At 57.7% G+C, this 24,186-nt stretch overlaps 1 protein-coding gene across 1 annotated transcript in view; it reads left to right on the forward strand.

The window, feature by feature from the left end:
* The first annotated feature begins 2,741 nt into the window (after positions 1-2,741).
* Positions 2,742-24,186, forward strand: part of NTN3 (netrin 3) — a 31,066-nt gene continuing 9,621 nt past the window's right edge. Inside the window, exons 1-3 of the mRNA XM_027693684.1 lie at positions 2,742-2,815; positions 11,387-12,385; positions 19,091-19,279. Of these exons, the coding sequence (XP_027549485.1) occupies positions 11,416-12,385; positions 19,091-19,279 (1,159 nt within the window). The 5' untranslated portion in view covers positions 2,742-2,815; positions 11,387-11,415. The remainder of the gene's footprint in view (positions 2,816-11,386; positions 12,386-19,090; positions 19,280-24,186) is intronic.

The raw sequence follows: 24,186 nt of genomic DNA on the forward strand, positions 1-24,186 counted from the left end.
GGGCCTGAGCAATCTGGTTTAATGAAAGATATCCCTGCTGTGCAGTTGGAGTGGATGATCTTTAAAGGTCCTTTTAACCCATTCTGTGCTCTGTGTCTGCCCCAGCTGACTTGGTGCCGGTGCTTTTGCTCCAACAGCTTGTGGATGTCTGTGTCCTTTCAGCAATCCTTCATTAACTGAGAGGCCTGGCTGGCACCGGACACTGTGCCTTCATGAGGCAATGGATGCAGAATAGCAGCTTGTAAGGGGCAGAGCTTCCTGCAGACACCAGGGAGACAAACCACACAATGGGTTTGCCCTCTTCTTCTCCCTGCCCAGGAAGGCAGTGAGCACTGGATGCCCTATTCATGGGGATGTTGGCATGCTGAGGGACACCAGCAGGGTCTCGCAGTCCGATTCCTACCTCAGCGAGTGTTCCATCCCTGCTGATGTCCACGGCATCCCCCTGTTTGCCAAACCCAGATCCACATCTTTCTCTCAGGCTCTTCATCTTGCAAAGAGGGAAGAGTGGAAATGAGGATTCAGGAAACAGCTTGTGCCCATCTCAGCTGGGCTTTCAGTGCCATGAGACCTGTGGACAGCAGTCCTAGGACTTCTCCATATGGTGACCAGCACCTCTAGCATCATGTTTGGGTCCCAGGATGGGGGAGTAGGGTGTCCAATGGGTGTGAAAACAGCAGCACTGAGGTTGTGGTGACTCAGCCTCCCAGCTCAGCACTACCCTGGAGTGGCCCGGCCAGACTGGTTCAGTATCACAGCTCATATTCATGGTTGTCCTCATGCCTTCTGTTGAGGAAAATGCCTTCAGGTCCATCCCTTGGACAATTCCTGCTTTGTGTCACCTCAGGATCTTTGAGCCATACCCCATTTTGCCCTTTTGCCTTGGTCACCCCAGCCTGCCCCCACTCCCATACACTACATCCCACACTGTTCTGACAACCACAGGCCTCTCTCTGCCCCATGGTCTGATCTGATCCCACACAAAGCAAACATTGGCCCTGCACTTGCTTCTCCTCTGGGATTTGCACGTGCGCTGCTGTTGTGGCTCTGGCCTGGCCATCTGACTCTCCAAATGCACAAGTGTCCCCGAGAGAGACGGGGGGCTACAAGACACCTGTAGCATTGGACTTGGAGAGCCTTGAGGTTCCCCTGCTCACAGCCCGGGCCTCCTCTGTTCTGTCACCTGGTGGCTTTGCCCTTGTTTATCTGTGTCCCTGCTGCTGAAGAAGGGGGGAGATGTGTTTTGTGCAACAAGGCAGAGAGCAGCAAACAGCATTTCCCCTGGGGCTCGCGGCCAGCTGGGGTCTGTGCCTTCAGCGAGCATCTGCCAGCCGGCTGGGAGAGCTGCTCCTGCAACCTGCTGCCCCGGAGCAACAGGATGTGGGTAACGGGGGTCCTCCGGGAGCAGGGTGATGGTGGGTGGGGGCTTTGAACGTAACGGGTGAACACAGTGCTGGCACCTTGCCCTTCTCCCCACTGCCAGTTTTGTCCTCAGTCCTCACATCCACTGCCACAGCATCTACAATAGGATGTTCCCAGGTCGATGTGGGGGCTGCAGGGCTGTGAACACGACCCCAGTGAAGGAGGGGATCCAGGTCCGGGTTTTCTGCTCTCCTCCACCGCCTCACACAAACTGATTAAATTAGTTTCACCTTTTTCTTGCCCCACTCACAGGTGGCCTGGGGATGGCGGGGCAGCCCCCCTGGGGCAGCCCGGAGGCAGCTGTGCTGGGCACGGAAGTGCCCCCTTTCTCCCCCCCCCCCGCCCGAAAATCAGAGACCAAGGGTGGCCCTGGTGCAGCAGCGCGTGAAAAGCCCCCGCACTACGGGATGGATTGGAGACTCCAGCCTCCTCCATAAGAGGAGCTGCTCCCGCCTGGTAAATCCCTCATTTGCTTTGGGAAACCAAGGGAGGATAACCGGCTGCCTCCCCTGCGGCACCGCTGAGCCCTCGGCGCGGTGGGCTACGCCCCGCAGCCCCCCGGACACCGCAGGGATGGACCCGCGGCGGGCTCGGCGAACTCCCGGGGTGCGGCGGGGCCGCCCGGGCGGCAGGTGGGACCGCGGCCACTGGGACCCCCGCGGCGGAGCCCGGCGGGGAGGGCTGCCCGGCGGTGGGGCGGCCACCGGGACCCCCGCGGGGAGGGCTCCCCGCCCGGCCCGGCCCTGCCCGCTGGGCTGCCGGCGGGGCGGAGGGCGGAGGCAGGGCTGGCAGCGGCGGCGGGCGGCGCACACGCACACACCTCCCTGCATGTGATTAAATGGCTCGAAATCTGCTTCTGATTTCCTCGGGGAGGTGACTTTTCCCTTCTTTTCAACCCGGGATTTATTGGAGCCTTTTTACTCCGCTTCCAGGCGGCGGTGGGGGCTCAGTTTCTCCAATTCTTGCTTTTCTTTTCTTTTTTTCTTTTTTTTCTTAAGGTTTTATTTTTTTGTTGTTGTTGTTGTTTTCCCTTTTCTCTCCTCTTCGCCCTCCCCTGCCGCCTTCCCCCCTCCCTCCCGCAGCCGAAGCAGCCGCGGGCGGTACGGCGGAGCGGGTGGGAGCGCGGCCGGCTGCGGGCACGGCGCTGGGACCCGCCCGCACTGCCGGGAGCAGCGCTCCCGCTTTCCACTATTTCGCCTTATTTTGCTCACACACACACACAGTTCCTTGGAAATTTTGTTATTATTGCTTTTTTTTTCCCTTTTCTTTACTTTTTTTTCTTTCTTCAGCCCCGGGAAGGGGCTGCCCCGCCTGCTCCGCCGCGGCCCCGGCTCCTCTCGCCGCCGCTCCCGGACCTGCCGCCCGGACCGGCCCCGCTACCTGCCCGGCCGCGGTAAGCTGCGCTCCCAACTTCTCGGCGCTCCCGGCTCCCGCTCTCCTCCCCACTGCTCCCTCCCTCATTGCCTTTTATTCCTCTCTCTCCCCCCGCACTCACCCTCCCTTTATTTCCCTTTCCATCCTTTCAACGCCGAGAACGGGACCTCCCCGCAGCGGGGCCGCCCGCCCGCCGCCGAGCCCCGCTCCCGGCCCCGGGCAGCTCCGGCCGCGGCCGCTCCGCGCTCTGGCCCAGTTCGGTTCGGCCCGGCCCGGCTCGCCGCGGCCGCCCCGCAGAGCTGGCGGGGGCCGTGCGGGTGCTGGGCGCTGTACGAAGCCCCGCGGTGTCGCAGCCCCGGCCCCGCTGGGTGCGGGCGCGGTGCGGGCAGCGGCGGGAGCGCTGCCAGGCCGTGCCTGCGGTGCCAGCCCCGGCTGAGGGACACGGGGCGCACACGTGCTCCCCTGCCCGCAGCTCCCGCCGCAGGCCCTTCTCAGCCCGGGAGGGCTCCACCGCACAAAGCCACCTTGGCGGGCGGCAGCGCCCTTGCCACCATCCCAGGCTTGGGGCTATCGTCGGTCCCTTCCCGGCACACGGAGAGGCCCCGCGGTGGCTCAGAGGGTGGGTTCCCTCTGGAAACAGCCCCTGCGTGATGGGCTCGGCTGCTCTGCAGTACTGGGCCGAGCTGGGTGAGACCCTCGGCACCCCCAGCCCCCTGCCCTGGGCGATAGCCGGGGTGAGAGCAGCCTGGGCAGGGCACGTGCGAGCGGGCGGTGGCGCGGGGAGAAGGGAAGCTGGGCTGCGTTTGGTAGGTTTGTGTTTGCTTTTTTCTCTTGGAGCTGCTGAACCCTCATTTCCTCAAAACGCCGTCCCACCCACAGCTTCCCTGGCCCACTGGAGAGTGGGTGGGTGGAAATACCTTTCTTGGGATAAGGAATAACTGGTGTGATGGGGGACGTGGTGCTTGGCAGTCTGCTGCCTCGCCAAGCACGGTGGGTGAGGAAGGCCCGGTGGGCAGGGGCAGGAGCTCCTCTGGCAGTGCAGTGGTCCTGCTGGCTTGCTGCTCATCTGGGCAGCACTTGGGCATGGATGCTCCTCTCTCAGGGAGCTCACCCCACAAGTGTATGGGATGTGAACTGGGCTGAGCATCCCCATCTCCATCTGTGCTGTTTTTGTTGGACTGTAGCTGGGCTGAGATGATACTGAATGTAGACCAGGATGTGCAAACCCCACATGGCTGGAAATGCCACAGCTCCTTCTTCCCTGGCAAGGTTTGCTGTTGCTTGTCTCTGAGCCAGGAGAGGCTGGAGCTCTCTGTAACCAGTGCAGAGGGATGTGGCTTCAGCTGTGCTCTGAAAACACCCTCCAAGGTGTTTAGGTGGATGGAGGACAACTTTTTTTCCTCTCTTTCTGTAGTATCTCATTTACAAAACAGAGGGAGCTGCTGTGCTGCTCTACTCACCTGGTTGGAGCAGGCTGGTGAGGGGACAGGAGGTCCAGCAGGCCAAGAGAAGGGTGGGCTTTGTGGATCCCAACACCCCTTCCTCCTCCACCTGTGTGTGGAAGGAGGAGGGAGGGCAAGGTGGGTCCCTGCAGAGAAGAGAGCAGGTGTAATGCCAGGTTGGGAAAGAGCTGAGGTGTGTCTGCAGCCTGTGGAAAAGAGAAGCCAGGCCTATGGATGCAGCTGAGCATGAGGAGCTCACCAAAAACGCAAGCTGCTAGGCGTCGAGGTTGAGGAGAATTTCCACTGCTCCCTGAGCACCAGAACATGATGCCTTCAGCCTGGGTCGGCCGGGACCGACCTCCCACCTTGGTTGGCAGAGGTGTGCATCCAAGAGGAGTTTCCCAGCCCTGAAGTAGGAGCTGAGCACCAGTGCAGACCTTGGGGCGCGTGTTGAGATGCCTTCAGCAGGGAAGCAGCCTGCCGTGCCGAGGGTGTCCACAGCACCTCTGCCTCCTGTTCCCCCACCCTGTTAGTCAGGCCCTGCTCCATAAGGAAGCAATTATTTTGTGCCCCTTTGAGCCCCTCCCTGAGCCTGCGCAGGACACTCGTGCTCGGTATGGAAACGCAACAGATTTTCCATATTCCGCTTTGCCCCGTGATGTTTAAAAACGTACGTGACAGCTTCTTCCAAATGCTGCAGGCTTGGCTGGCACTCAAGTAATAACAGGCTGTGGGACACCAGGGGCATGAAATATCGTACCAATAGCCAGAGAAGGGGTGAAAAAAAAAAGAGATGTCAAAGTGCAGCGTGTTTCCGGCCCGTTGTCGTGAGCCATCCTCTGCCCAATGTGAGAGATCTTTCAAAGCCGGCCAAATGTTGTCATCTCTGAATACCATTTTAAATATTCATCCAGACTATTTTCAACATCTGTGCCCGGCATGTTGTGAAAAGGCAATGAGGGACATTATGGAAACCAGATCACTTTATTTCCATATGGAGTGGAAAGGGGTTGAAGCAATGAGGACTTCTAGACTGGGACTGCATGACTGGACTGCATGAGTTCCATGCATCTGCTGGAAGCAGTGGGAGGAAAATCCTCTGCACCTTGAAGGATGCTGCTGGGAGCACTCGACAGAGCCAAGCACCATGGCAGGAGTGTGTGAAGGGGTTCAGGGAGCTGGGCTGCAATTAGAGTTGGGTAAAACAACTGGTTGAGCTGTAGTAGAGGTTAATAAATAGGGTAGAATAAAATCATAGAATACCCTGAGTTGGAAGGGATCCACAAGGATTATTAAGTCCAAATGCATCCAGACAGTGCTTGCTGCTCCTGCAAGGTCAAGGGCTCCAGATGCCTCCTTGAGCTGCTGTTGCACTGGAAGCATGAGGAGATCTCCAGCTTGTACTGGCTGGGGGGTGCAAGTGCTGGAGTAAAATGATTTCAGCTCTGCATCATATGGGTGATACCCTGCTGAAGTCTCTCCTCCTGGCAGCAGGACCACCTCTACCCAGGGCCAGTGGTGAGCAGAGAAGGCATAGGGGACTCAGCAGGGCACCCATGCTGGGTGCTGGTCCCTCCTTCCTGTGGTCAGTGTGGCTTATGAGTTAACAAAACTGATGAGCAAGGATGTGTCTGAGCATCCCACCTTTGACAGCTCCATGCACATGGCTGCGTAGCCTGGGGACTGTTTGCTTCATGGTGGAATTCTTTTTTTTCTTTTATTTTTTGGTTGTTTTCAATAACCTTGGAAATCTGGGCTCCGTTTCTGCCTTTTGTAACATCAGGCTGCAACTAATTCAAGCCAGGCCAGATCCTGACCACAGGTATGCCAGTGTAAATTTGAATGGAGTCGCTTACGTCTTGGTTTGGCCCGATGTGAATGGAGTTACTTCGGGCTGATGCCAAAGGGCTGAGGTCAGAATCTGGCCCATCCTTTCCTGCAGTGTAATTTGTACACGTCTCCTGGCACCGCCGGGGTATCGTATGGCTTGTGTCATTCTGGCTCTGACCTGCCAGAGTGCGTTGCAGGATCTATCACCCCAAGTGCCTGCTGCAGGAAGACACTGCCATGTAATTGCCCCCGTGAGCTGTGCCTTCGGGGGGCTGAAAGCCCGAGGGGCTGCACAGAGAGGCCAACTCTGCGGATGTGGGTCCGTGAGCGCTCAGGAGCTTCTGATGCTTAAATGTCAGAAGAGAGGAGAGAGTCTGTACAGGAAAGTGAGGCATCTCCTCAGTGCCATTAGCCATGTCCCGAGTGGGCACTGGTTGCTCCATTAGCGGCTGGGAAGGCGATTAGCACTACCAGCTGCACTACATCCCTCCAGCCTCTCCCTGCCTCCGGAAAGCCGAGCCTGGACCAGCACCTTGGCTGCATGGGGTTTTTCCTTTCACTTTAAATACTTCTCGGCTGTGTTTTTATGTCCCAGAGGCACATGGAATGATTTATCCATAGCTGAAGCACAGTTCGGTCCTGATGCATTCTGCTTGTTGGGTGAGGGAATGAAGCTTCCCCTAGCTGGCATTGGCATGGTGGGTGAGGGGCCTGGGTACCCAGGGACCTCCCCCAGCCCCCCAAGATGGGTCTTATTCATGGTCTGGGCCAGATCTGCAGGGGGTCACTCCCACAGCCCGTGTGGCAAGGGAGTGCAGATGCCCTCATTAGGAAGGACCCATAATGAGGTGGAAAAGTGCAGAGTGTGGTAGCAGATACATCCTGGTTAAGGGACGTGCTCTCGTCATTTGTGCCTGGTTACAGCTTCTCTGAGCACATCATTCCTCTTCTGCTTTGGGTCCCATCCCATTCCCCTAGTGCCCTCCTGCTCAGATGGCACCTGAGGTGCTGATAGGCTTTACTGGGTATGCCACATCTCAGGGAGGATACAAGCACTTTGGATCTAGTTGTTGGACCCCCTTAAGTAGTCAGGTCCTTTGATCCTTGCCCAGGAATCTCTGCCTGCTGCTCCACAGCTCTGCTGTGCAATGAGGAGCATGTTCATGCCCCATGTGGGTGCGTGGCTCTGTCCCTGCTCCATGAGGGCACCCAGGAACTCACCCCTGTGCACAGGGTGATGCAGCACCTTGTGGGGACCAGTTATTCCCATCTCAGCCAGTTCCAAGTAAGGCCACATGCTTTCCTCAGGTGATGCAAGTACCCCATGCACTGCACTGTCCTGGCCCAGAGCAGAAACCCGTCCAGCTGGACCATGTCAGCAGTATTGGTGAGAACCGGGGGGAGCAGTGCAGGTCCCTGGCAGGAAGGAAGCACCATTCCCCTGTCATCCCTTGGGGCATTCTGCCTCCCCTCCCAGGCAGTGCTGGCTGCTCAGCTTTAGCCACTGCCTGCCCTCTAAGCCCACATTTTCCCGACAGCAGAGCACCACTCACGCCTTCACCTCTACTTTAATTAGAGAAGGCTGCTCTGGTGCAGCAAAGGTCCTGGGATCAAATCTGGCAAATAACCCCCTTCCCTCCCTGTCCCGTGTTGTTTCACTTAATCCTGTAATTACCTCGGCAAAGCTGCCATGGCCCCTGGTCTGCTGGGTGGTGACCCTGGGCCTGCCGTAGGCACCAGCATCTGTGTTGTGGGAAGTTTGCTCTCCTTGCCCTGCCTCACCTGCTGCACTTGTCTCGTGCATTCTATTTTGGGGACCAAGCCCCCACCCCATGGCTCAGCATCAAGAGACCTGGAGCTCCTGGCATACATCTGTGCCCGGTATCCCCCTCAGCAGCCCTGCCTGCTGGAAAGACGATGGGAAAGGAACCCACAGTGGGCTGGAGCATCGCCCTGACAAGTCTCCCACAAGGCAGGAAAACGCTGCTGGTCGCTCTGGGAAGCGTGTGGCTGTAGGGAGAAGGGGTGTGGAGGCGTTGGATGTGGTAGCTAATTTTTTTTAAAGCACTTCTGAAGCACTCCGGCGGCGTGACTTCCTTCCAAGCCGCACGGCTGTTAGCATTCCCCGAGCGGAGGAGTGAGGAAATCGCCCACCTCAAAAATGCAGGCGCTTCTGGGGAGGAGCTGGGAGGGCGGCCGCTTCCTCGGGAAGGGTGAGCCCCGGCCCGCGGGTGCTGCTGGTGGCAGCGAGCCGACAGCCACCAGAGAGCCTCGCTGGGGACACCTTCGGGATGCTGTCACTGCAAAAGGCACTACATCGCTCATTGTCCCTCCTCGTGCCAGATCCAGGCGTACGCTGGGCTGGATTCGGCACCGAGGGGTCATCCCATCTCTCTGCTTAGTCAGCAGCGTCTCCATTTGAACTGAACCGGGGGCAGCAAAGATGGGAAGTGGAAAAGGGGGCACATGGGGGCTGGGGAGAGAAATACCCACTCCCAGGCCTCTCTGGCAGCTTGCCGGCAGTCCCGGGGTCATGCTGAATATGCATAAAAGGGAGCAGATTGCAGCTTGCCCTCCTCTCCGATACGGAGGTGAGGCCCACAGAGACCACCGGCCCCGGCTCTCTTTCAGCAGGATAATGGGGTGAGCTGAGCACGGAGCGTGCGTGCCTGTGTGTGGTCCTGGGGATGATAATGATTTCCATTCATGCCCTGCCTCTGCAGCGCTGATGCGCTGCTGGGTGAGCCTTGACTCCCTGAGGGCTGCTCCCCAGCAGCAGAGCCCCCCAAAGTTTGGCACTGAATCGCAGGGACTTGTTAAGACTGGCAGGAGGGACAGAGCTTCCCATCAGGGCAGGGAGGATGAGCAGCAGATGCTTGTGCCCCCCCCCACAACCCAAAAACAGGGGTAACCCTGTCCTGGGTCCTAGACCTGCTGCCCTAGTGCTTCACCTCTGGGCTCTCCCCCGGCCACCAAAGGTGCTGCTGCTGTCACTCTCCCCTGGGCAGGGGTTTCCCCACACCTTTGTGTCTTACCAGACAGGGAATTAGAAGGCCTTTACAGGTGGTATGCTTGAGCATGTCCCTAGCCCTGTCACCTTGCTGCCACATAGCAGAGGGGTGAAGGCTGGAGGAGACTCCTCCTTGGCAGGGTTTAGTAGGTGCCTTGTTCTATACATCCCAAGTCCCCCTGAAGTGGATGGATGTAGTTGCTGAGGCACCTCTGGAGGTTTCACCTCTCTCTTCCTGGTGCAGATGTTTTCCTACAGGGTTGTCTCACACTACATGCTGCCCTAGGGGTGGTGGGATGGGAGGTGGTGGCAACAGCACCCGACTGGGTCCCCTCTGTGGGGTGTGCTGTGGGATGGGCATGATGGGGGGGCACTGGCAGCATCACAGGGCTGAAGGTGCTGTGCTGGCCTCTGCAGGAATGTACACGGCCAGGTCTTGCTGGGCACTGAGCAGGGTCCATCAGCACTCTGCAGCCCCTTTGCTGGGTGTGAGTACAGGAGCAGGGCTCTCCCGGTGGGCTGGTAGGGGCTCTGGCTCACTACCCACTGGTCCAGTTAGGATTGTGCTGGGGGATTAACCAGTTGCAACCTTTGCTCAACAGTGCCTGGACAGGCAGATACCAGGGAGCTGGCAGCAACCATGGCTTTGTCTCCTGCCCAGGAGGGTCCCTGTGGGCTGCCTGCACCAGGGGATGCTCCTCGCTGCCTGGTGCTCATGGCACGATGCCTCCTCTGCTGTGATGACTGCTGTGTCCCTGCAGTCTCCAATCCTGCAGCTACCCTCCTCAAGTAGGTTGTCAGTGCTCCAGGGACTCCAGGGACAACATCCTTTGTCTTGCTGGCTGCCAAGTCACCGAGCCATGGGCTGACATGCCCCTGAAAGGCTCTGCAGCACTGCCGTGAAGCGGGGACTGTGCTGCTGGGGGGATGCAGGGACCACCAAGGGAGCTGCCAATTATTCACCAGTGAACATCAGTTTTTCCAACAACAGAGGATTAATCAGTGAGGAAACAGCATGGAAGTGGCAGAGGCAGGTTTTGTCCTGGGGACGATGTCCTAGGACAGGCCGAGACCCCTGTCCCTCTTGCCCCCTTGGCAGGCTCTGGCTGCTGGGCTGAGTGTGGCTGTGCAGGGAGGAGCTTCCTCTCATTTGTGGTTTGGCAGCCTGGAGAGGCAGCTTTCTTCCACAGTCGTAGATCCTTTTTCTTTGCAAAATGGAATAACAAACAAAAAAAAGTCCCGAATCATTTGAAATGGGCTGTCCCTTGCAGCCTCCTTCGGCCAGAATGGGCAGCTGGACGGGCAGGAGCAGCACTGGGGCTGTAGGTGGGGGGCAGAGCTGGGGATGCTGGGCTGGGTTGTGCTGCTGGCACAGAGCTTCATTCCTCAAAGTGAAATACAAATCCCAAGTCATCCTGTAAGGATTTATTAGTGGAAGAGGGGATGATGAGGGGTCCCCTCCTCCTGCCTGATTGTGGCATGGGCTGGTAGAGGCTGAAGAACTTGGCTTTGGCTCAGCACAACCCTGTAGGATGGCAGGGCTGATGCCACCCACCCATCTGGGCAGCTCACGTGTCTGCCACCAGCTGCAGCACTCAGGGCCATTCTCCAGTGATTGCATGAGCTGTGGCCACTCACACGATGGGATGTGGCCAATCTGCATCGTGTGGGATGTTCCTGCTGCAACCAGAGCTGGCAGAAGGCAATGTGACCTCCCATCCCTCTTCCACTCTTTGAGCCAGTGACACTGGAGATGGGCCACATCCCCTAGGAGCCACTCAGCTCCCTGGTCCTGTGCTGCAGCTGCTGGGAGAGGAGCCCAGCCAGGCCCTGCGTTTGGTCCTGGCCTTTCCCTCCATCAACTGACAGGCCAGACGCAGACCTGGATTTCTTGGGGGTGAGGCCAGAATAACCTACTTTTCCCCCTGGGATTACACAGATAGTGTGGCAGAGGAATTTGGTGGGGATCCAGCCCCTGACTTTGCAGGCAGGAACATTCCTGTCACCCCAGGATGGTTTGTAAGAGGCCAGAGAAGGGCTGTACCCTGATTCCAACCTCCTCCATCCAAAGCTCACCTCCTTTCACTGCGCTCCTGCTGATGAGCAGTGAGGGATTGGTGTGGATAAGGCAGCACAAAGGGATCGCCTCCCTGCCCCACACCCAGCATGATGTATCAGTGAGTGTGGGGTGGGAACGTGGGCGCAGGTGAAGGACCAGCCATGGGGGTGTTTCCCATCCCTTACCAGTCCCCCTAACATGGGCTCGTGACACTGCCAGTGCTATTCACTCTTGTTGCTCTTCCTCCAGGGAGGAGCCACTTCCCCCACCCCAGGAGGATGGAGATCCTGCAGCTCCTGCGCCTGCTCCTCACCACCGCCATGCTGGGCCTCTCCCAGACAGTGAACCCCTTTGTGGCCCAGCAGACCCCCCCAGACCCTTGCTACGACGAGAGCGGTGCTCCTCGCCGCTGCATCCCCGAATTTGTCAATGCTGCCTTCGGGAAGGAGGTCCAAGCCTCCAGCACGTGTGGGAAGCCCCCGACACGGCACTGCAACGCCTCAGACCCCCGCCGAGCCCACCCACCCGCCTACCTGACCGACCTCAACACCGCCTCCAACATGACGTGTTGGCGCTCAGAGACCCTCCACCACTCGCCCCAGAACGTCACCCTCACCCTCTCCCTCGGCAAGAAGTTTGAGGTGGTCTACGTCAGCCTCCAGTTCTGCTCGCCCCGGCCCGAGTCCACCGCCATCCTCAAGTCCATGGACTACGGCAAGACCTGGGTGCCGTACCAGTACTACTCCTCCCAGTGCCGCAAGATCTACGGCAAGCCCAGCAAAGCCACCGTCACCAAGCAGAACGAGCAGGAGGCCCTGTGCACCGACGGCCTCACCGACCTGTACCCGCTCACCGGCGGGCTCATCGCCTTCAGCACCCTCGACGGGCGACCCTCCGCCCAGGACTTCGACAGCAGCCCCGTGCTCCAGGACTGGGTGACGGCCACCGACATCCGCGTGGTCTTCAGCCGCCCGCACCTCTTCCGCGACCTGGGCAGCCGGGATGCCGGGGAGGAGGAGGGCGGGGGCGCCGGCTCGACCCCTTACTACTACGCGGTGGGGGAGCTGCAGGTGGGCGGGCGCTGCAAGTGCAACGGGCACGCGGCGCGCTGCGTGAAGGACAAGGAGCAGAAGCTGGTGTGCGACTGCAAGCACAACACGGAGGGCCCCGAGTGCGACCGCTGCAAGCCCTTCCACTACGACCGGCCCTGGCAGCGTGCCAGCGCCCGCGAGGCCAACGAGTGTCTGGGTAAGGGGCTTTCGAGTATTTTTTGTTTCCTGGGGCTCAAATGCTACAACAGGTCATTGGGGGAAGGATTGATGGGTGCTGAGCCAAAGCGATTGTGCTTGTCTGGAGAGACTGGGGAGCACCCCCCTTGCCAGAGGATTGGGAAAGGCTCAGGGAGACCTCATTGCAGTTACAACTGCCTGGGCAGGGGCAGAGGAGGGGCAGGGACTGAGCTCTGCTCTGGGGGGACCAGGGACAAGACCCAGGGAATGGCTGGAGCTGTGTCAGGGCAGGGTCAGGTTGGATCTCAGGAAAAGGTTCTTCCCCCAGAGGGTGGTTGGGCACGGAACAGGCTCCCCAGGGCAGTGGGCACAGCACCAAGGCTGCCAGAGCTCAAGGAGTGTTTGGATGATCCTCTGGGGCACATGGTGTGACTCTTGGGGATGGTCTCATGCAGGGCTGAGGGTTGGACTCGATGATGCTGGTGGGTCCCTTCCAACTTAGCATATTCTGTGATTCAGTGAACCATCCACCCTCTCTTTGCTGCAGGTGTCCCCTCAGAGGTGCAGTGGTTCAGCCATGAATCAAAGCACCAAAACCCTCCCAAAATTCACAGGTGTCTTTCAGCTGGTCAGCAAACCTTAGTGTGGGATGCCCCTCTGCAGTGTTCCCCTTGGGCAGCAAACCAGTTGTCCCTGCGCCTGAGAGGCAACTGCAATGTCCCCTTCAAGATGTGCTTGGGGACAGGGATCAGGCAGAAAAACCTGTCAGGGGTTGAGGAAATACTGGAGATATCCTAATTTGACATTTCATCCTTCATATTCACTCTGGTCTCGTGGTTTTAGCTTGTTTGTCCTTGCAAAGGTTTCCATGGGTTAAAAATATTGTCATCAAAATGAAACATTTCCAAAACATCAAACTGGTGTTGCTTGGCTGTCCCACTTATGAATCTTTGTGGGATTTTGGTGGAGATTTTTTGCCTTTTTTCCCGGTTTGGAATGGGGCAGGGGGATGCCAGAGTCCTGCGAAGGTTTGGGAGAGGGAGGAACAGCCTCTCACTCCTCCTGGACTGGAGCCCAGGTCTCAGGGGGTGGCGGGAGGATGGAGACAAGGGAAAGCTGTACCATTAATCAGCCTCTGAAAGGCTCAGTGATGTGCCAAAGGTCAGAAGGACTTGTTAGTATTTGTGATCGATGTCTTGTTGAGATCCCAGCTGTCTGCTTCAATATATACATGTTACAGCAGATTTCTTCTCAGAATGGCTAAAAAGGCAGTGGATTCAAAGCAAGTGCTAGAGCTGATGCTTTAAACCACCTCACACACTGTGGGAATGTGTCAGCCCTTGTGTTTTCCCACTTGTCTGAGAAAGATGAGAGCTCACAAAAAACCCTCCCCTCTGCACTCTGCCCAGGGCTGCTGCAGGTCGGGCAGGGGAGACCTCCAGCAGGTGCGTGAGCCCATGGAAACCCCTGGGACAGAAGGGGGACCTCGACCCGCTGGCTGCCTCCCTTGTGCCATCCCACACCACATCTGCCTCAGCACCACAGCCTCCAGTAAAGCAGTGGGACAGCAGTGGAGGTGGCTCTGCCGGCACATATGGGGTTAAACCAGAGGGAGCTTGTTTTGGGGGAACATCTGCAGGTTTTCTGTCCATCTTGTCCATGGCGAGGTGAGAGTCCCGCGTTGCAGAGCGTTTCTCTGAGCATCCTGCCCCCAGCTGCAGATCCCGTCCCCCCTCTGGCAGATGGGGCTGAAAAGATAAACGAGGGAGGGAAGAGGAGGCGGGAGCGCCGCGTGGTCCCTTCAGCCCCCCCGACAGCCCCGCACACAAAGAGCCTTCCCCGAGCTGCGTGTGAAAGTAGTTTTTTCCTGTTGATTCGCTCCCCTCTTTCTCCCTTTCCCCTCTCGGGCTTTGTACCCTCTCTGAAGGGACCTGAAAGAGCTTCTCCATCACCCGCCTCCGAAGGGCTTAGCGGCTGAAAGCTGGATTAGCTCCCCAAGCCTTCCCCTCTGTGCCTTTCAACAATGACATCTCCCCAGCCAGCACGAACAGACGCAGCAATTAGCACCAATTAAAAGGAGAGGCTGCCCGGGAAGTTCCCTTTGCTCAGCCTGGAGGCTGTTCCGGACTCTGTCCTGCGGTCGGGCATCGGTGATGTTGGCTCGCGGTAGTGGATGTCAGGCGTGGCTGGGGAGTGGGGAGGAGGAGGAGAAGGAGGGTGGGTGGATGCAGGAGTTTGGCAGCTGAGGGGCAGGATAGGGAGTTGCAGCACCCTGAAAGTGAGTGAGAATGGAGCCGTGGAGCTGGTACAGCTTCAGGTCACGTTGGGATGTGTCACCTCTTGACTCTGTGCTCCCCAGCACCCTGCCTGGGGGTTTGTCTCCCTCCAGGGCATGGGAGTCTGCCTGCTGCAGCATGGGAACAAACAGATGTCCTATAGCACGGCACGATGCTGGGACATCCATTTCTTATTTCATCAGAATTTCTGTCTCTGGGAAATGCAGACATGAAACAGCCCAGTGCCACCTGAGGCCTGAGCATCGGCACAGGACACAACCCCACTGTGGCTGTGGCAGTCGTGGGGACACGGCTGTGTTAGGGGGGTCAGCGGGAGTTTGGCAAGCAGGCAGGTTGGGAATGTCACAGCCAGGACAGTGGCAGGGAATTTGCCATGCTGCAGGCTTGGCAAGAGGGCACAGTGCTGCAGGGTGCATGGCCCTGTGCCTGGTGGTTACAGGGTGTGGCCATTGGGCCAAAGGCTCGGGGGCTCTCCTGATACCCTGTAAGGCCGCATGTCCCACAGGGAGCTTGTCCTGCTAATATTGGGATACTCTGTGTGCCCTCTGGTGTGCCCAGGGCAGGGAAAGAGGGACATGTGTCCCCCTCTGTGTGTCCCCCCCAGCTTTTAGCCCAGGACAGGCTCAGTGAAGGATAATCCCAGCAGGGAGGCTGGCAGGAGCAGGATTGCCAAATCCCGGGGACCCCCACGTGATGCAGCAGCTTTATCCTTGCAGACTCTCACCTCCTCCTCCCCGCCACTGCTGCCGGTCCCGGCCTGCACCCGTGAGCTGCTGGGGGCAGCCCGGTCACCCCCTCGGCAGCCCGGCCCCCAAACACCCGGCCCGGGGAAGGAGGGGAAGCGGATTAGCACGAGGCAGCCACTGGAAGTAATTGATGCACTCGCTGGTGATGCGGGAGCTCTTGTTCCCTTTGTGGCCGCCGCGGCGGGAGCACTCCCCGGAGCACCAGGATAATGCCCGGGGCTTGCTTTGATCCGGGGCCTCGGCGGGGAAGGGGCTGCGCTCTCCTGGGAAGACCTCGCTGGCTAATGCTCCCTCCACTTTGGGCCGGGGGAATGTGGTGGTCCAGCCGGGATGCCAGTGCCTGAAAACACCAAACCCCAGAGCAGTGGTGGGATTTGGAGGATCGCATGTAACTCCCCTGTGTCCTCTGCCCCTTCCTGTATGTGTTTGCCCCTTCCTGAGTTCCCCCGACAGGGTTCTCCGTACCTGCTCCCCAGTAGACGTACTGGAAAGCCAGTGTGTTCCCAGCACCACCAGCCATGGTCCTTCCCCGGGGAGAGCAAGGGGAAGGCGATGGCTTTAGGAGGTGGGCAAGCAGACAGCATGCCCCTGCCGCCCCTGCCTGGGCACCTGCGCCCCATGGGGTGTGCTATCCCAGCAGATCTGGGGTGCAGGGGAAGGCAGCCACCCTGGCAGATGGGATTAACGCTTGTTTGACCATCCTGAGTCCTGCTCCTCCTGGGATGGGGCAGGAGTGGCTCAGCCTTGCCCCTCGCAGCCCCTTGGGTAGGGCTTTCTCCTTCTGCTTCTCCTCCTGCTTCCTGGCAGCAGCAGAGTGAGCCTCAGGCCCTCTCTCCCAACACCCTCCCCAGGATGGAGGGGCAGTGTGGGTGGGAGGGAAGGGGCTCCTCTGGTCTGGGCTCCCATGCCCAGGGTGGAGGTGCAGCCTCATCCTGCCCCGTGTCCCAGCCAGGCTCTCCTCCAGCCAAAGCAGGGGCGTAGCTCGAATCTGCTGTGGGTTGGCAGCGGCAGCCAGTCTTGGGTTTCGCTGATCCGGCTGCCTTCCCTAATTATTCCCAGGGAACTTGTAGGAGTGGTGAGCCCCACTCCTGCCCTGCAGGCTCCATCGCCTGCCACACGTGTGCCGCGGTGAATGGCACTGCCTGTCCCGTGCCAGGGTCCGTCCAAAGCGCCTCGTACCATCATTCCAGGCTCCTCCATCCACAGCAGCCCAGAGGAGGAGAGGTTTTGGGGTGGCCGTGGCCTGGGCAGGGGTTCAAACATTATCAAAAGGGAGACAGAAGGTTGCTCCATTGCAAGGTGTCAACATTTAATTAGTCTATTATTGCAAATTATTAGATCTTGTGATTGTTTAATTGATCATATGATTGTTTAATTGGGCATACTGTACAAGGGCGGAAGCGAGCTGCCACATAATTAGCCCCAAACTGTGCAATTAAATTCTTATTAATACCCCAAACAGCAGGGAACATTCAAGCCTTTAATTAGTGATTAACGGGAGACAGACAGAGCTTGCAACTGCCTCGGCTTGAGGAACAGTGAGAGTATTTAGCCGGGTAAGGGGGACCCGTCTGCCCCGATTAGCGCCGGATGGCTGCGCCGGGGGGTGAGGAGATGGTCACGCGTGCTGCTGTGACCCTGTCCCTGGGTGGGGACAGCCACCCAACCCTGCATGGCCAAGCCCAGCCAGGTCCCCGTGTTGGCTGGCCAGTATGGCTCCAGAATCCCAACGTGGCTCCTGCTAAGGCAGTGGCAGTTTGCCGACACCCGGCCCACAGCTGCCTGAAGGAGAGGGGACGATGCTGGGCAGCAAGGGGAGGTTTCTTCTCTGAAACCCAGCTCCTGGTAGGATCAGAGGATCTGCAGCACGTTCCCAGGGAAAGGTGGCCCTGGGGCTGCCCAGGACGTGCTGGGATCAGTGATGCCAGGAAAAGGCCCTGGCCAGTTACTCCCTCACCAATTAAACTGGAGGCAGAGAGGGACCTGCACCAAGGGTGGTGAATCATTTACCCAACTCTTCTCCTCCACTGCCCACCGCCTCCCTCTGGGCTGCCAGCCCCTCTCCTTCCCCAGAGGATGCTGGGGGCATTCCCAGAGGGACACAAAGCTGCCTTTTGGTGTGACCCAACTTCCCTTTCAGTGCTGCAAAGGGATAACATGGACCCTCTACTCCCAAAAATTGCTCCTTTGCCACAGTTCTGTGCAGCTGCCTCAGTTCAGCAGCAAAAACCACCTTGGCTTGTCCCTGTCCTGTTATCTGGAGAGTGCAAGAGCATCGTGGATGTCAGGATACTTCACTGTGTCTCTTTTGGCCCTGACAAAGCCTGGCTGAGTGTCAGCATCCCTCGCTCAGCAGCATCTTGAACTGCCTGAGACTTTGGGCTGTATTTGCTTCTCTCCCTCAATGTACCACAACCCAGAATTTGCCTCAAAAATCTCTGTTTTCCTCTAGCACCAGGGAAAAAAAAATAGCTCAAAAGGCACAAGCCCCCAAAGGCACCTACGGCTGCACGGGGTGTTATTTTGATGCCTGCCATGTGATTTGTCACTAATCTCATACCACGGGGGAGCTCCAGGGGCAGCCGAGGTTTGAGCGCGTGGTGCTGGCACCAACCTTCCGCTTCACTCAAGCCTCCAGAAAAGCTCTTTTTTACAGCTGGGGTTTGCTCCGGCTTTCTTCCCCTGGCATCTCCATGGCCCGAGTGCCAAAGTGGGCGAGGGAGCGTTTGATCTGTGTGGGGTGAAGCTCCCACTGGCGCTGCCAGCCGTGGGGAGGCAACTTCACACGGCCGCCAAACCAGGTCCGGGCAGTTAAATCCGGGCTGACACGTTAATGAATTTCACAGTACGCCTGGAAAAACTCTCACCCAACCTCAATTTACCGGCATGGGAAGGGGGCCGGGGCGGGGGGAGCAGGGCGCCGCATTTTGCCGAAGGAAATCTTGTTCCCATTATCTTTTTGCAAGAGTGTTAAGTGGGAACGGGCAGTGCTTTGCCTTTTTATCTCGCACACGTGGAATCGGCTGGGGGGGCCCTGTGCTTCCTGGGGCTAATTTGTGTGTGCACATGTAACGGTGTGCAGATGTTTCTGTGCACAGCTGTACGTGTGGGTGACTGGGGCTGTTTTGGTGCGCGGCCATGTGCATGCGCGTTCACATGTGCACGTTTGTGTGCACACACGTGTGTGTGAGCACACATGGCTTGCTAGGTGGGTTTCTTTGTGTATGTGCTCATGCACACAGGGCAGAGCCTTAAACATAGAGAATTCGGGAGATGCTGTCACACACCCTGGCATGAGGTGGGTGGTCCTGCTGGAAGGCTGGGTGGGCTCTATCACCAAAGCCAGCTGCCAGGGAAGGGGCAGGGGTAACAGCAGGGCTGCAGGTGCCCAGCTGGCACTGCCAAACCCCCCGGCTGCACCCCTCAATCCCACACGTGCCTGCCTTCAGCCAAATGGTGCCCTGTCCCTACAGGTGCCCTTTCTGCTCCGCCCTGACCTCCCGGCACTGGCCCTCTGGGGTGGTGGATGCTGCACATCTGGGACTGTGCTGTGCTGTGCTGTGCCCATCCTGCTCCCCAGCACAGCCCCCAGCTTCCGTGGGGGGCACCAGGGCAGCTCCAGCCCACCCAGGGAGTCCCGGGTTTCACCTCCAGCCCTCACCCTCTGCCCTTCCCTTGCAGCCTGCAACTGCAACCTGCACGCCCGGCGCTGCCGCTTCAACATGGAGCTGTACAAGCTGTCGGGGCGCAAGAGCGGCGGCGTCTGCCTCAACTGCCGGCACAACACGGCGGGGAGGCACTGCCACTACTGCAAGGAGGGCTTCTACCGAGACCTCAGCAAGTCCATCACCGACCGCAAGGCCTGCAAAGGTGAGCTGGGGGGTCTCCATGTGGGCAGCAAGGGTGAGAGAATCTCTCTTGGCCTCCTTGTTCTCCCTGCCCATCCTTGGGATATCCCTCTGCTTGTAGCCCGGCCGGTCACTCTGGCAGCTGCAGGTCACCTCCAGCCTCCACCACCCTGATGATCTCTGTCACCCCAAGGGCACCAGGGAGGGATGTTGCTTTGAGCCCAGCATATCCTGGAGGGGTGGGGAGGATGACAGGCAGGGAGCTGCCAGGAGCCCGTCTATCCTGGGAGGGTCCTGGTGTGGTGGCAGTTTCCATCTCCATGGTCAGTGTTTGGAGAGATGCTGGGCAGGTGCTGAAGTCAACATCTGACTAAATGTGCTGGAATCCTGTCTCTGATATGGATGTTGTCTGGGACATAGCCATGCTTGGAATGTGAGTTCCCTACTCTGAAGGCCTGGGGATGTTGGTGGAGGTTCCATCGGACCCCACAGGGTGCATTTCAGCTATGGGGTGGCTCTTGGAACCTGTTTGGGGGGGATGCTGAACACCATGGTTCCTGGTAGCTGTCCTTGAGCTGGCCAGGAGCCACGCTGGCTCCAAGCCATCAAGCTGCAGCTTGACCTCACAAGGTCCCCAGCCCGTGCCAAACATCATGGGACCTGCACCTCTCCTCTCTCTCCTCTAACTCCTGGCCAAGCCTGCCTGGTTCCTCTTCCCTGTCCCTGCTCAGCCCATCTGCAGAGCCTTTTTCAAAACAGTAGTTTCACCAAAGAATTTGAGGTAAGGAGACACCTTGCCTGTCCCCAAGGACTGGCAGGATCCAGACTGGAACATCAGAGTCGGCAGGAAGTCAGCCACAGCTGTTTAGATGCTGGGATTTCACCCCGATCCCTATTTTTCCATCTTAGATTGCTAGTCCCTCCTGGAAGGGAGCACAGTGTCCCCCTCTGATTCCTCTCCAATGCATTTTGCAGCTGTGTGGGCACTGGGCACCTTCGCTGCTGCAAGAACATGATGCTCGTGTGTTTATGTAGGGCCTACAGGAAGTACTGGAGGTGGTTTCAGACTATTAACACTGTGACTGCTGACCTGAATGGAAGGATTTGACTGTTGGGGTTCCCCTGTCATATGCAGTAGTGCTGTTGGAGGTCTGGCTCAGCTGGGTTGGGATGCGATAGGTGAAGTCCCTCTGTTGTGTTGTGTGAGCTGCCCCAGGCTCTGCATCCTTGCTCATCCCAGGAGTGCTCGAGCTCATCCCAGGGAGGGGGGCTGAGCAGGCACTGGCAGGAGGGGCCCTGCCTGCAGCCAGCTCGTTAGCAAACAGTGAGCTAATCATTTCCAATCACCTGAGCAGCTGACCTGACAGGTCCCACCTCACAGCCCATGTCCCCAGGGACCACGTGCTGTTTCCAACCCATGGCCTCAGCCAAGCCATGTCACAGGGGCGTGGCAACCCCTGGAAGCACCGAGGGTTTCCCCTTGATGAAGCTTGTGCCAGGTGGCAGCCAGGCCCCAAAGCCATGCCAGGTGCCAGCATTCTTGGGGTGACACTCAGAGGGACTGGAAGAGAGGAAGAGGAGGAGGCAGGACCGGGCATGCATCCTGGCAATCCATGGAACAGCATCCAAGATTGTGTCCCATTCCTGGGAGGGGTCCTGGCTCTGGCTGAGGCCAGGGATGGATGGCAGAATCTCTCAGCTCCTGCTGCAACACCACCAGACTGGGGCAGCTGCAGCAAAACTCTCTTTTCCATGAGTGCTCAAGTGCTGGGGACTTGTGAGCTCACCCCCCATGGCACCAGGGCTTGGGAGGCACTGGGGTGGCTGTGCCTCACCCTTCAGCTTCTGTGGGCAGCACCTAACCTCCCACTCTTCCCCAAGGAGGAGTCTCTGCTCCTCTTTGGATTAGGGAGATTTAGGCTGGATATTAGGAAAAGGTTCTTCCCCAAGAGGGTGGTTGGGCACGGAACAGGCTCCCCAGGGCAGTGGTGATGGCCCCAAAGGCTGCCAGAGCTCAAGGAGCACTTGGACAATGCTCTCAGGCACATGGGGAGGTTGTTGAGGTTTTTCTATGTAGGGTTAGGAGTTGGATTCAATGATCCTATTGGGTCCCTCCCAGCTCAGGATATTCTGTGATTTCTCCTACTTGTGCTCCAAAACTACCTGATACAATACCAACCAAAGTGGAAACTCTGCAGGCATTTGCCTCCCCGGGGGCCCTGGGGACCCTGGTGCCACCTCCCTGGGCATTGAGGGCTCAGTTTCTGTTCCATACAGGAAAGAGAGCACTTACCAAAAAGTAATAATAGAAAAAAACACACCAAAATTAATAAAGCAAGCTGGATTTTCTGGGAGCAGGGAGGACTACTGGATACAGCACAAATGTGTGGGACCAGGGACACTGCAGGTGCAGCATTTCCTACTCGGCTGTGGCTCAGGTCCCTCTGCTTGCAGGGCTGAGGATGGAGGAAGCATCCTCCATCCATGGCTGCTTCCATCTGCCTGTATCCACCATTTGTCAGCACAAGTCCTGCTCCACCACCCTCCCGGGGTAGGAATTGTGTAGCATTAAGGTGATGGAAAGCACCTCTGATCTGAGGTGGCTCCTCTGGATGGGACAGGGCAGGCAAAGCATCCCAGGATGCCCAGGAGTTAATGGGATGGGATGAGGGCAGATGCCACAGTGCAGGAGAAATGCCAACGATCGCTGCCTGGGCTGGGGAGGGGCAGGGGAGTGGGGGTGCTGTGGCAGGTCCCCCCTCTCAGACAAACCTCCGTCCCTGTGCCAAGCCACAGGCAGGTCTCTGCCATCCCGGGCAGGGGGTGCTGTTTCCGGAGGGCTGGCAGGGTTTGCCCGTGGTTTGGAAGTGCTGCAAAGGCTCAGCCGAGCCAGATGAACATGTGCACGGGGCCGACCCCCGCCTCGGTGCATATGTTGAGGAGGATCTGGCAGTGAAGATGGTACTCTGGGTCTGGGGAGCCAATTCCTGGCTCTGCCTCAGAGACCAAAGTTAATAATAAAATCCCTGATGCTTCTGCTACTTCGGCTGCCTCTCCTTCAGTAAAGCAGAGAGCATTTCCACCTCTTCCTTGTACTTATCCAGTGGTGGATCTTTTGGGATTTGGAGCTCTTTGGAGCAGGAGCAAGGTCCCAGGTGCTGGGAAGGGAGAGCTGTCACTGAGAGGTATAGAAATACACAGTGACAGAGATGTGACAACACAGTTTGGGTTTGGTTTCTCCAAAGATGCGTCCCATACCTACAACTCAGGTATCTACACTCCTGCAAGAAAAAAAGAAAGAAAAGAAAAAGCAAGGATCCTGACAACAGATGTTTAAAGCAGATGTGGAACAGGTTGATGGGAATGGGGGGCTGTGGCTTTGAATGAAGGCTTTTGCACCTACCACAGCACTGGTCCAAGGCAGAAGCTGAGCATCACTGCAAAGGTGGATGCTCGTAGAATCACAGACTGGTTTGGGTTGGAAGGGACCTTGAAGATCATCTGGTTCCAACTCCCTGCCATGGGCAGGGACATCTTCCACTAGACCAGGTTGCAGATGGTCAGCTCATAACCAGGAGGCAAATCCCTAGCCCAGAGGCCATGAACCATTGCATCTTATTTCAACAAACCCCAACTCATGTTACTAAATCCCTCTCCAATCGTAGTTTGTCTCTCCTGGGATGCAGCATCTTTGAAATAGGCACAAAAATACCAACTGCAGCTTGCCCAAGCCTGAGTCTAACTGAGCTGAGCCCTCAGCCACCAGCGAGTGCTTCCCTCCCACCACTGGATGCTGCAAGACGGAAAAGCTGGGAGGGTGGAAAAGGCAGAACAACCTACAGGATTAATTCAATGGCGGTAATTGAAAAGTCAAATAAAGAATGGCTGTGCATTAATCCCGGTAATTTAAACAAAGCTGTAAACCGTGAGTTTTCTCCAATGAAAACTGGTGAAGCAGTAGCAGCTAAGCCTCAAGATGCAGAAATACCCTGAATATGAGGTGCAAGACATGCTTTCTGGCAAGCACGGCTCGATGAGTTAAGCTCCAAGCTAGTGACTTAATCCACCATTCAAGCTCCACGGGCCAGATCCTGGCAGCCAGAGGGCTGGGAGCAGCAGGGCTCGGTGTGTGGGCAGTGGTGTGGAGCTGCACTGTGCCCCGGTACCTGCCTTCCCTGGGGCCAGGAGGGGGTCCCTGGGCCGGCCCCCCTGCACAGGTCATGTCAGGATGAGGAAGGATGGAGATGCTCCAGCCGGAGCAGTGGGATGGGCCACGCTGCAAGGCAGGACTGCTGTGATTTCACCCTGCCAGCCCCCATGCCCCAGCAGCAGGATCGGGGAGAAAACTGGAAGGGTAAAAGCTGGAAAACTTGTGGGTTGAGATGAAAACAATTTAATAGAGAAAGCAAAAGAGGCACGCACAAGCAAAGAAAAACAAGGAATTCTGCTTCGCACGGGCAGCAGGTGTTCAGCCATCCCCAAGAGGGCAGGGCCTCATCCTGCATAGCAGTGACTTGGGAAGACAAACACCATCACTTCTGCCTTCTTCCCCCCCAGCCTCCTTCTTTTTCCCCTGACCATGATGTCATATGGTCTGGAATATCCCTTTGGTCAGTTTGGGTCACCTGTCCTGGCTGTGTCTCCTCCCAGCCTCCCAGGCATTCCCAACTTCCTTGCCAGCGTGGCAGTATGAGAAGCAGAAAAGGCCTCGGCTCTGTGTAAGCCCTGCCCAGCAATAGCAAAAACATCTCTATATTATCAACCCCATGTTCAGCACAAATCTAAAACGTAGCCCCTTACCAGCCACTGTGAAGAAAGTTAACTCTACCCCAGCCAAAACCAGCACAGGGACCCACTGCTGCCTGGGATGCTCTTCCCGTAGGAGCAGGAAGGAGCAATGTATTTTTCTGGGACTATGGGAAATCTCTC

Source organism: Neopelma chrysocephalum, unplaced genomic scaffold (genome assembly GCF_003984885.1).
Source record: "Neopelma chrysocephalum unplaced genomic scaffold, ASM398488v2 Primary Assembly neopelma1_93, whole genome shotgun sequence".
In the NCBI taxonomy this organism is placed as follows: Eukaryota; Metazoa; Chordata; class Aves; order Passeriformes; family Pipridae; genus Neopelma; species Neopelma chrysocephalum.